This window comes from Apus apus, chromosome 1, assembly GCF_020740795.1.
Source record: "Apus apus isolate bApuApu2 chromosome 1, bApuApu2.pri.cur, whole genome shotgun sequence".
NCBI classification, from domain to species: Eukaryota; Metazoa; Chordata; class Aves; order Apodiformes; family Apodidae; genus Apus; species Apus apus.
The window spans coordinates 161,224,572-161,238,022 of record NC_067282.1 but is presented as its reverse complement, the minus strand read 5'-3'; the positions used below and the strand labels follow the sequence as shown (position 1 = coordinate 161,238,022).

At 36.8% G+C, this 13,451-nt stretch overlaps 1 protein-coding gene across 1 annotated transcript in view; it reads right to left on the bottom strand.

Moving 5' to 3' along the window:
• Window positions 1–1,249: 1,249 nt before the first annotated feature.
• The window catches only part of KITLG (KIT ligand), a 54,418-nt gene continuing 42,216 nt past the window's right edge, over window positions 1,250–13,451 (bottom strand). Inside the window, exons 7-10 of the mRNA XM_051644036.1 lie at window positions 8,544–8,653; window positions 7,962–8,038; window positions 6,841–6,924; window positions 1,250–5,657 (exon numbers count right to left, since the gene is read on the bottom strand). Coding sequence (XP_051499996.1) covers window positions 6,885–6,924; window positions 7,962–8,038; window positions 8,544–8,653 — 227 coding nt within the window. The 3' untranslated portion in view covers window positions 1,250–5,657; window positions 6,841–6,884. The remainder of the gene's footprint in view (window positions 5,658–6,840; window positions 6,925–7,961; window positions 8,039–8,543; window positions 8,654–13,451) is intronic.

Here is a 13,451-nt window from a genome sequence, read left to right as displayed (position 1 = left end):
GGCTGCAACTCCAGTGTGAACCTGAGCACCAGTGGCTGTACATAAGGTCATGCTGGAGCACGTCAAAGTGGGTGGCCATGGATAAGCCCATGACAGAATATGCATGGAAGAATTGTGGCCATGGGAAAGGCCATGTTGGGGCAGGTTTACTTCTGAAGGAACTGGCTGTGGGTAAGGCTACACTGGCAGAAGTAGATCTGTGAAGGCATTGTTGTGGCCCATGGAGAGAGCCATGTTGAAACAGATGCACCTCAAACTGTCTGTGAATAAGTCTATGCCACAGCAGCTATACCCCTTGGAGACTGTGGGTCATAGATAAGGCTCCATTTGCAGCAGGTACATCCCTGAGGGACTGCAGTCTGTGGATCTGAGTTGCATGTAGTAGGAATTAGTATAGCAGGACCCAACCTGAGCAGGCTTTGGTGCTCAGTAAATCCACACAACACACCATCTCTTGTATCCTGAGTTACCACTATTCCTTCATCCACCAGCCTGACCCAGGTGCAGGACTTTGCACTTGGCCTTGTTGAACCACATGAGGTTTACACAGACCCACTTCTCAAGCTTGTTCAGGTCCCTCTGGATGGCATCCCATCTCTCAGGTGTGTCAGTTGCACCACAGAGCTTGGTGTGATCTGCAAACTTGCTGAAGGTGCCCTTGTCCCAGTGTCTATGTCATTGATAAAGATGCTAAACTGTACTGGTCTGAATAGGGGTCCCTGAGGGACACCACTTGTCACTGACCTCCATCTGCACAATGAACATTTACCAGCTCCTGACTTCCATGAGAGTTGTTTTGTTAGCTAAGAGCTGTCACATCTCATTTCCAGGTACCGTGCTGTTAATTCTCTCTTCCTGAACTGCCAGGTCCGATCTGCCTCCTTCTTGTTACATTAATGCTGCTTTCCACATGAATTATGCTCATTTCCAACCTCTGCAGGTACATGGTGCTCACCTAGCCCTAGTAGAACCAAGTGTCCATTGTACCACTGATCCACATGAGCCACCACTGGTGCTCCTCAGAGCATGGCTTCTGCTGTACCATCAGTGCAGAGCTCCACTGCTCCATGGCCTTCTTCAAGCTCATCAACTCTGCATTTCCTGCTGCGTCCAGAAGACATGAAATGTATTCTGAAGGAGTCTGCACCTAATCACTTAAACTCCATCAAAAAAATTCTTCCAGGAGATGACAGAACTTAAAAAAAAAGGTCTTAAACAAGACTGACACAATACAATATACTAATTATTTGGCAGTGCATAATATCTTTATTTAGAACAATAAAGTATATGTATATAATGTAAATTCCAAATTTGTACTGGTATAAAAAAGGATCTGGGAAAACATCTATTTTTAAGAAGACACATATATACATACACGTCACATTTTATAAACTTTGTTGATTACCTTCAGTCAGAATATAACTATGCAAGACTGTGCTGACATTTACACTGAAATAAATGAATTTGCCCATGATACAACCAGCAAACATCTGTGTCTCTATCATGAAAGAGTCTGAAATTTCCGCGTTCCATCAATTTGATAATATAACAGCAGCATGCCACCATTATTGTAGATCTGCATTTAACAGGCAGTTGAAACAGATTCCTGAATTGAAGAATGTTGGATGTAAATCTAATGCAAAATATCTGTATTTTATATTTACAGTTAGTTTTTCAATTGAATAGTTGTATTGTGTGTACTGAACAGTTTCAGTGTATTACAGAGAGCAACAGAGAAAACAGAGCTGGTGAAGATCAGAATCTAAAAAATGTGCATGTTTTACACATACTCTATAGTACAGCACAATTTTTATAAGCTTACTTATAAAATGACCTTGTGATGAAATAAGTACCATTAATTTATTCAAGTAAACACACATCTAAAGTAGCACATAGACTTACTTAGTATATCACTATCTGCTTTTTATTCTCACAAGGCCACTATTAATTGCATGCAAAGTTGAACTATTCCAAAGGAAACCTAAAAATGTTAGTTTCTCACAAAACCACAGATACCTGAAAACCAAATTTGGTTGCCTCTTGTATAAAAATTACATCATCTGGTTTTCCCTAATTTCATTTTAAGAGAAAGGGCATTCATGTTCTACCTGTGTTAAAGTATGGGATCTGTCTACCCAAAAAGACAAAAACTGATCATTCTTCAGAAGCTAAATAGCTTACAACTGAATAAAGAAGCAGTTCAAGGAGTATTTCAACAAACCCTACTCCCACTGAACTTACTATCTTTCCATTGATTTCCAAGATATATCACAAGTCAGTAGTCCTTAAAAATTTCTCTATATCCAAAGTAAGGACCCCCTTGATGGGTAGAGAAATTTGGCACAGAAACTGTCAAATAACTTCATTATCACATTTTGAAGTGCCATGCTATCCACTGTATCCAGGAATAGAAGTGTCCTCCTTTGCAAAATGATTGAGAAAACCCAATGTTTTGTTCAGATCTCTCAAAAGGGGATGCAGAGAAAAGGAAAACCCTGAGCTCCAGCAACAGTTCTGTTGCTCCATGCATTGTACTGCTTTGGTGCATATTCAAAGAACAATGTTTGTGATGCGAAGTTGGAAGGTTTACAGGCAAATTTTCTTTCTCTTCTCAGGTAAACTTAAATTTGCCTTGCTCCACGGAAGAGACTGAAGTATCTGACATTATTTAAAAGTGACTTGGCTGCTATTTGAATATGTTACTCTTGAAAGATGAACATTTTGCAGCAGTCCATCTGAGTTTAATGTATGTTTCAGTTTACAACTGATATTTTCTATAGTATTGAGCAGTAGTCTAAGTAGCCTAAAATATGCATTTTGAATATCAAAGTTTAATTTGGGGCACACCAACGTGCAGCATCATCGTGTATTCAATTTTTGTGGAAAAATATTTAGAACACCTAATATTCTTATGAACAAAGAACATAAATAAATACTATTTTTGTTTAACTGAATCTAAGGAAAATGCAAGAGAACTTTAAATGCATAAACTTGCTTTGAGAAAGTATTGTATAGCAACATGAGGTATTTAAAGCTTTTGTAAAATGTGAAAGGATAATTGCTTCCATTTACTGTGGATATTTTTTCATTCTGTCAAAACCAATACACAGTTGTTCTCTGCATTACCAGTAAGGTGCAAATTTCCCATCAGTTAGGTCATACTGACACTTCTTTCAGGGTAAATCTTAAATGTTTGAAACAATGTCAGAGATTTGTGAGTAAAAAACTGTGCAACGTCAAGTAAGACTGAGCTGCACATGAGAAATTCTGCTGTTTGATTTTTGCAGAACTAAAATGTTGAATGCACTTGCTTTTTAGAAGTGATGAGCAATCTTGATTATTTCATACTAAGCAGTGAGTGCTTCAGCATCTTCTTAATAAAAATGATGGCCTAATTCTCACACTAAGCTTCTTTTGATCTAGTCTAAGAGAAGTTCCTCAGATGATGCAAACCCCAAAGTACTGTTACTGTTAATGGAACTATGCTAATTTATACCAGCTGAGCAGGACTTGAGGATCCTTTTCTGACATCCAAAAAGTGCAAAAAGGCCTCAGTACAAATAAAAAATAGTTCCACGTGATCAAATGTGGAAGGAAGTTGTAGCAAGGTGGGTGTTAGTCTCTTCTCCCAAGTAAGAAGCAAAAGGACAAGAGGAAATGGCTTCAAGTAGTGCCAAGGGAGATTTAGATTGGATATTAGGAAAAAAAACCTTTCACCAGAAAGGTTATCAGGCAGTGGACCAGGCTGCCCAGGGAAGTGGTTGAATCACCATCCTTGGAGGTATTTAAAAGATGTGTAGATGTAGTGCTTAGGGACATGGTTTAGTGGTGGACTTGAGAGTGCTAGGTTAATGGTTGGACTTGATGATCTTAAAGGTCTTTTGTAGCCAAAATGATTCTGTGATTCTATGATTCTAAATCCTTGTATCAGTGAATTTCAAGAAGTTTAGACATTGGTCTCAGTAGGGTGAAAATTCCACAGAGAGTGGCTACATGCACACATAATCTGCCATCAAACATAACAACAAGGTTTTCAGGTTTTTTTCTTTTTGGTAAGTATGAAAGCTAAATCAGTTTTACCAATAATACACACACACATACGCGCACACACACCCACATGTATATATTATATGTTTGTCATATTCTTTTTATACATGGCTCTCAGAAAATTCAGCAGTTGATTAAAAACAAGAATCCTTAAAATTTAGGTAACTATATACCTTAAAGAGAACTTCAACTTTATGCAAAAATTTAAAAGGGTGGGGTTAGTTTTTTGTTTGCTTTTTCGGTGGGCTTTTTGTTGCTGTTTTTGTTTGTTTGATTGATTGATCGATTTTTGTTTTGGTTTGTTTTTTTTCAAGTTACTTACACTCTTGCTGATTTGCTCAGTTTGATGACAGAAGATACTGTCATCTGAAGTAAGCCACTTTTACCTTCTGAAGTACAAACCCCTAATACAGATAAATATTTCCTAATCATTATCTGGAAAGAGCCAAGATGAAAAGATGAGCAATTACACTTGCAACTTTTACCATGGTAGTTTTAGGATTTACTTGAAAATGCACGTCTGTACATCAGTCCTGTAGAGATTCCATGGATGTTGCAACAGCAATGGATGCAGAAAACAAGTGGGAAACAAAGCCTTTCTCTTTTCTGAGAATTTTCTGAGAATATTAAAGTTTACTAATCACTTAAAACACAATGCAAATATTAATTACAGCTGATGTAACTAAAAGCTAAGTACACTCTCAGGATCTTTCAGGATTTCTATGCTACACATTTAAAGACAAGGTATCAATGGCATGCATCTTCAGCATTTAAAATAATTTCATGGGTGTGTCTTTCTTTGGATGTTTGAACGCAATTCAGACTCTTTTCCTTCCCTTGGCATGGCTGGAAATTTCACGAGTGTTCACATATCCAGCAGTTACTCTTAATGCTTTGAAGCTTCACAAGGTACATTCACCTCCTGTGTACTTTGTCTTCATCCAGTATTTGCTTCTCCTGAACAGAGACCACCAGAGCGGATGAATTCTTGAGGCTTTCTGGGGTGGGCAACCAGCCACCTGGCACCCAAAAGAGACCACATGTTGATGTACACATGACCTTTGCCAGGTATAAACACAGCTCCTTATAAGTAAAAGTCTAGAATATGGGTCTATGGCATGAGTTTGCTTTCAAGTTTTATATACAAGATTGAAGAGTATGTTATCTGTATCCATTTCTGCATTTTCTGTCAGTTCAGAGAGCTCCATCTGAAGACATCAAGGTATGGTAGAGGACATAGAACTTAAATTAAGGATGCAAAGGTATTTATGACTTTTGATGATTACACATAGTTGGAGGCATTTGAAAGATGCTTTTTGTACTTTGTTTGCAAGAGTGTTGCAAGCATTAATGGAATTAAAAATCCCCAAATGCCACACAAGGTAGATATTCACATAAGAAACAGTCCTGCTAAGTGCACGCTCTTCTTCTCATTGTCCAATTCAGTGTTGGTTTCACAGTAACAAACACAAATTGTCCTCATTTCCATATCATGTCTATGGAGTCATGGGCAGCAACAACAGATGCAGACTCAGTCTGTCACTCCAGAAGGAATATGAATGTGCTTAAAGCTGCTTCATTTATGAAGCAAACATGGAACTGTTACCTGCCTGAAGAGAAAAACAGAAAATATAATTTTGCTGATTGTTTTCTCCTCTGCATTATTAAACAGTAGAGCTTTTCACAGATACATAGCATAGACATTTTCTCTTATAATTTTGGAAACAGATCAATTCAATGACACTTGCATAGACATTCCTTTATTCCAAAATTAAAATTATCATTATAAGATTCACCTTCCTGGTCCAACAAGACACTTGTGTACAAAAGCTCATTGATGTTGTCTCTGGTGATTAAACAACCCTCACGGTCTTATAGAACTGTTATGTTTATGCGTTTTGGTATTTGGCAATTTTTGGCAGCAAACTTCCCTTTGAAGTTATCTGGACAAGCCAATACCGATACCATTCGAAAAATCAAATTACTTGTCCAGTTCAGTGATGATTTCCCTTCTTAGTGAGCAGATGTTAGAACAAAGCAGCTAAGGAGACTGGAAATCTCTCAAGTTGTAGATAACTTGATCAAAATGAACAGTCTGAAACACATCTAGGAGTGACCACTGCAGGATTACCTGGATTGCCTTTTATGCTGCTCTTTCCATTCACAATATAAATGAAGCATTCAGCACTGCCTGAATCTTCCAGACCCTTGTCAGGTTTAAGTACAACACAGCTCCTGTGGTAAGAAGCCCCTGAGGCCGCACAGTTCTGCAAAGAACAACTGGGACCAAGAAAGCTCACCTATTTTTCCTGCTCACTCTTACATACTAAAGCAAGAATGATGCATCTGATAAGACTACAGAGACTGAAAACTGTGCTGAGTAAGCAACAATTAATACAACCTCAGCTCTACTTGGTCTGTTCTCCTACACTCACCTGCTAGTTTAAGGATTGTGGTTTTTAGGTCATACTGCTTTGAAACAGCTGTAGGACAACAGCTCAAGACTTCTCCATATTGGCTCTCACACCAAAAAGGAGAAACAGTAGCTGTCCTTTATTTTGGAATTCCACCATATTTAATTTTGTAATATTCAAAGATTAAAACTCAGATGCCTAAATTAATTATTTGGGACTAATTACATTAGATGATAAAGATCTTAGGTACAAATGAAGCTTACTGATAACAAATTTTATTTTACTTTTTTTCTCTCCAAAATGGACTCTGAATCACTTTATTTTTCAGAAGCCAAAAGTTATTAAGCCTAAAATAAGACTCTCAACTGGAACAACTTACCAGTACACAAAACAGTAACAGTGTTGAGGGAGAAAAAGCAACAGCTACACTTGTAGATGTTCCTTTTCTTTTTGCGGCAACATACTGGAAAAAAAAGGTACTTTATTACTACAAAAACAGTGTTTCAAGGAAACAGAATGGAAGGGTTTGTCAGTTGGGTGTAATAAAAGGAAACCAAAAGTATTAGAATTTATGTTTGCTATTAGGTCTTCCTAATAGTTATAGATGAAAATTACAAATTCAGAGGGAGGAGGAAGAAATAAACATATGGCATTTCACACCATGTGAGAAGACTACAGGACAAGATGCATCCTGCTATCTGCATAAGATCCTTTTCATAATCCCTCACAGTTAAAATTTGACTGAACACCCCAAAGTATAAGGTTAAATAATACTCTAAATACACCTCAGCATAAACTACGCTAACTTTAAAGATCCTTAAGTTCTTTTCTAAATTTTACAGACTTCTTTTCCAAGTCATGTCTAAGCAACTTTCAGCTGTTATTTCTAAGGTATATTCAACTGAGTGAGTTACATAGAATTTTTTCTGCTTAAGTCAGATAAAGCAGTATTTGTATGTATAGAGCCACCACTTCAGGATGACCTTAGGAAGTTACTAGGATTTAAATGAGTTCTCATTAACTTTCCATGATCATAAAAAAACCCCTGGAAAACATAGATGCTTATATACACGTAACCTGGGGAATGTAAAAAAATGAAAAAACTTAAAAATTTGAAATGTAAAAAATATTAAGGAAGATTTAGGAGAACAGCCATAAAGACATTGTTTATAAATTTATTTGTTTATATGATATCAACTTAGCTTTACACAGCAAAAAGGTCTTGGCAATTCTTCCTCACAGTGGGAGTAAGGACAGATAAAATAATTTGCCCTTAATAAAGTTTAGCATGCAAAAATCTCCTCCACATACATTTTTATATTTAAACTAGAATCTCTGTTAAAAGAAACACTTAAACAAACATTTTGCCTCTAAAGCAAGACCTTGTGCTTGGTTTTGTTGTTTTGTTTTATATTTGTTGTAGAGCTAGAGAGAAACTTCCAGGAAATAGCTCTCAAAGACGAACATACATTTGTACATATATAAAATGAAACAATATACCTTATCTCATTTTCCTCTTGACAGTCATGACACTGTGTAGTTTCATCACTTTCTGGTCTGGATTTGGGATGTGTTTTCTAGGAAGAAAATGCATTAAACATAAATATTATAAAGTTTTCTTCAACAACTCCCTAAATAATCATTGTATGTTTCAGTTTGCTTCAGATTTTCAACACAAAAATAATCTTGCAATATGTAGACCAAATCTTGTTCTCTTACATACATCTGTTATTGGTGTAATTTCATTATCAAAAGCTTTGTATTGTGTACAGGGACACAAGGGGCAAAAAGCAAAATAATCCTTTTCTCAAGATTTAACAGAAGAATTGGAAAATTGGGAGAACTCCATCTTTTTAATTTCCAATTAGACAACTACCATGCTCATGAGACAAGATTTGCACTTCTGTGGTGGAATTCAAGAATTTGACAACATAGTCAAATTGCATGTGCATGTCACAGTTCAGTGAAGATCAAAGGAGATGTCTCTTGTTCTCAAATGTAGAATGGTTCTGTTCTTCCTGCCTTCCCATAGCTACAAAATGTAGTATCCCTATGTAAACAATAAAATGCAGTATTTCTTACCTTCCAGTATATGGCTCCCAAAATAAAGCCAGTAAGAAGAGACAGCAAAGATGTCAGTGCTATGCTGATCCCTTGCAGGCTGGAGCTGTTAAGGAAGCCAAGTGCTTCTTCTGTAATTACAGATGTTCTCATTAGTGAAGACAGATTTATAGCACAAAACTATCTTCAGGGCAACACTATAAGCAAGAGCACTTTCATGCACCACCTACATAACAACATCTTAAACAGCGTAACAGATACTTCAAAGTGGTGTCTACATGAGGTGCATTTCATACAAAATCTCACAGGAGAATTTTTACCACAAGGATGCAGTTCCAACACTAATTCTCTTTTTGCCATTTGTACAGAATTTTCTCTTTCTAAAACTTCAAAGTTTTGGATTTATCAGTTTTGAAATGTCTTACTTTGTAGCACAAATTATTTCTTTGGAATAGGTTATCTCTGTTGCTTTGTGCACTTGCTTAAGTTCCATAAGACGCATGCCACCGACACCAGATAGATACTTTGCCTTGTCACTATTGAATGACCAATATAAGGACTCTTGAGGGAGGTTAGTTTTAAAAAATAAACCTGACTTCACTTCCAGTGTCTGTCTGGAAAGGTCCCACTGACTTCAGTGAGATCAACCCCTTGCACCTTGAATTCTAGCTGTGTGTTCTTTTGATGTAACCATTTCTTTTTTAGCATTTTACATATCATACAGAAGAGTCCCAGATCCTAGTCTTTAATGTACACAAGAAATTTTGTCTCTCTCACAGGGAGCTGTATGCACACTGAGACTAAAATGTGGCCCTCCAGTTATTTAATCAAGAGCGAGATGAGAAAATTCCTACAGAGTCACCCTGGGATCCACATCCTGAAATGCAAAGCAAGTCACAGGAATCTGCTAGTTTAGACACCATCCGCCCAGTTTCAGTTCATTTCAAGATCTGGTGTCTGCAGCTCAAATGGTGGGTGTATTGTCAGATTACAGTAAAATAACTGAACTGTCAGCACTGGAAAAGTGTAGGTGATGAGATACAGAAATGAAAATGGATTGGTAGCACTAGAAACTTGTGTGACTCATGCAATCAGCAAATGTCTAAGCATGTACATGAGGATATGGGGTCAACCAATGTGCATTTAGTGTTTAATTAAACACCTTCTAGGAAAATACATTAGTTTAGAAAGAGGCATTCTCATAATTAACTAGTAACTCAGTTTCAACTCTCTGAGATTTCCTAGTTGCCATTTTGCAAATTTTTAGACAAATGTTCTTTTTATCTCTGAAATTCAGCTGTGTTTTCTGGAGTCACGGTAGACAGAACTAAAAAGTAAGAAAACAAACAGGCTGTATCTTCCATACTCATGTACTCCATGGATTTCTGTCTCTCATGCACTGTTTACAAACTCTAGGATCTGACTAGAGGGACTTGAATTTTACTTACATCCGGCAGACTCAGCACACTGAAAGGAGCCATCGGTCAAGCAGAACCGATGCTAGCTTACCGTGAAAGGTATCTGTCTACAGAGAAGGGAAAATAGCAGACAAAGTTCTACAGAGGTGAACATCAGCTGAAAAAGAGACGCTATCAACTAGTCTGTATCTGTCTGCTTGGGCATTAAAATCAAGAGCAGAAATTAACTAGAGTGGCATATCTGTCTGTCTCAGATTAGGCATAAAGGAGGTTTGCTTGCAGAAAAGACCTTCAAGAAGTCCAGACTCAAGTGGATTAGAGCCAGCCTGAACATCTCAAAAAAGTTTTCCGTCATTATTTTATCTGAATTATGTTCTCAGCATATTCTCAGAAGAAAATTCCTATATTGCAGTTGTGCTGCAGTACAGAAAACATAACGTTACTTGGCCTAATCACTTTAGCCATTCTTCCAATGAGAGGCCACCGAGTTCTACAACTAAACTACATAAATCCTATGGAGATGGTCTTGTTTTCTGGATTCTGACCTGCAAACTTCAGAAACAAACAGAAAAGTGAAATAGAAATCAAAGGAAAAGCTCTTCAGGTCATAAAGAGCACAATTTATTTCATAGTATGTTATGGAAGACTGTATTACCTAAAAAATCCTCTGCCTACTCTGCCATGCTGGGCAGCAAGCATGCTGATTTCTATATGGACTTCTAGAGAAATGTTCTGCATGCAGGGTGATCAGTGATATTCTAGCACTGACATTTTTACCATTCTTCACAAACTTTAAAGAATCTTAGACAACAGAAGAGCTCCCTTTACAATGAGTATCATAAAGTGGAAAAATACTATTTTGGAGAATGTATCATAAATGCCAATGCTTTCTTCAGCACCTCTGGAAAACTGAAGAGAATACATAATCAGCTTTCCAGGTGGGGACTTGCAACACAGGGACAGAACCTAAATATAGTCAAATAGTGACACCCTTCCAATGTAAATTTAAAAAATTAAACCAGATTTTTTTTTTCAAAATTTGATCATGTGTGAACTAATTTGAAAGTTAAGTAACCCAAAATTACCTTAAAAAGCAAGCAAAAACAGATTATTTAGACTCATTTTCAAGTCCAGAAAAAAGGCTCTTGAAAGATCAGGAGAGATTTAAATGAGTCATGGCAGGTTTCTTCATATGCCTTTTACTTATTGCAACATCTAAACAAGAATGGGTTGGAAAATTTTTGGCCTGGAGAACTTCCTAGGGAGCTGTGTCCTAATGTAGAAAAGGGAAATTTAGAAGCCAAGCTGGCTGCTGATTGGTTTTTATACCTTCCATGGGGATTTTTTCCTCTGTTAGAAACTTTCAAGCTCTATAAAGAAAGATTCTCACTCCCAGCAGTTGTAAAGGCAGAGAAGTATTAGGAGGAAACAGGTGTATCGGTAACTTTATGAACTTCTCAGGCAAAGCAAGAAGAACTGCCAGCTTTGCAATTAGTATATTATTAACTTAAAATAGACTCTATCCGGCAAGGTGCAAAAGGGGAGTAGAAGCAGGCCACCACCTCTGAGAGCTTCGTACTGCACTTTCTGAAAGAAACCCTTAGGAAGTGTGCTCATGTAATGTAGACTTAGATACTGACTTAATGGACATTGGGATATTAAGTTGTGAGCAAAATGTATTTACATTAAAAGCCACTCAGCTACACAATGAAGTTGAGCTGCTCTCCACCTTGAGCCATGTGTGTAGGTTTAGCAACCAATTATGATTCAAAGCACTGACTTGATTTTTTTGCCATATATGTCTCAAAGGAATTTTCACTTTACCTCTGCTCAGCTCCAACGCAATTACCACAAGATCTTATCTATAAAAATTCAGAGCAACTCTCACCTGTTCATTAGGGCTTCCCATCAACTACAAAGTTGGTACAAAGGAACAAAGGCACAGAAGGAAACACCAATTGCATTAAGCCATGGGTGAATATTTTCAAATTGTTGTGCAATTACAGAACTGAACTATGGTATTCTTTGCTTAATTATAAAAGTAGGCCTTCTTTCTAAAAACATTTAGAGAGATCTCTGTATTTACATGTTCTTTAAGCTGTTCAGTACTGAATAATAAAACGAAATTATTATGAGGAAATTATAGGTAAAAATAGAAGAAAGCAACAGTGAACTTCCCAGGAAAATATACATATTACTATGGCACTACATTGAGTGAGACATGCTAGTAACAGCTACTAAGTTTAAGCTTTTATCTAGTAACATGAGATTCACCTGGTGGGAAAAAAAAAACAAACCAAAACCAACCAAACAAAACGCTACTAGTTATTGTTTGACTGAAACACTGAAAGAAGACATCAGGATTCTTGTCCTCACCCTTGTTCTTTACATAGGAACAATCTCATGTGAATTCTCTAGGCTATCTAAGGTATAATCCAGAGAATTATCAATGAGACTGAGAATTAAACAGTTAATCGGAATTTCAATTGAACTATATTCATGTGACAGAAAGAGAAGAAAACAAATCAGACTAAATAAATTGGGGTGGGTGGGGTGTGGTGTCTGAGAACTTTGTGGGGGAAAGGATGGAGTGGGAACTTAACACAGATCTAAATTCAGTATTACAAGAATAAAACCTACACTATTAAAGGTTGGATTGGATGATCTAAGTGATTCTATTATTCTACTGCTATTAAAAAAAAAATAAAAAATTGAACACTATTATTGATCCATTTTATACTTAGTTGCAATAAGACTGTTGTAGATTTTGGTAGATTCTACTCTATAATAGTAGCTTAATTTATTGTTGTGTAATAACAATGAAGTCATGGAACATGGCCCTTTCAAAAATGTAGCAACACGGACAAAATGTAATTTAGCTAATTTGCATTATGTACAATTTCTATTATGATTATTTTGCAAATTATTTTATTAGATTATACACTTCAGGTTTGTTTAATTTGTATTTAGAATTAAGAGCAGTTCAGCTCACCTGACTACACAGACTTTATTAACAGATTCAGAATTTACTACTAATCTGGACGGCTTCTTTTGCAAGCAGTGAATGCTTCTAAATGGTCTAGAAACCATTAATTTTAAATAGCTCAATTTGAAACAGTTTAATATTAAAGAAGGTAATTAAAAAAAAAAAAATTGCAGTAGTTTGTGTCTGGAGATGCTTTTTTCAGATTTCACCTTTTCTCCAAATGTTTTCCTTTTTGAAATTTGAATCTAGTGGTGCAGTTCTGAGAACAATCCTGAAACCAGCAGACAGGGTCCCCTGTGTTGGGGAGTCTTCACATGGGATGTAATGATGTTTATTCACCATTGTTCCTTCCAAGGTAGGGATTAACTAACTAAAAGAGCAAACTTGCTCAGCAATAAAGCCAAAACAAAACTAAAATCTGTACTGAGGAGCATTTTCACAGGGTAAAAACAGAGATGCCAATAAAGATGCCACAGGTCCTCCCTGCAAAAAACTCCCAAACAACTGAAGTGTAGCCAGTCAGCA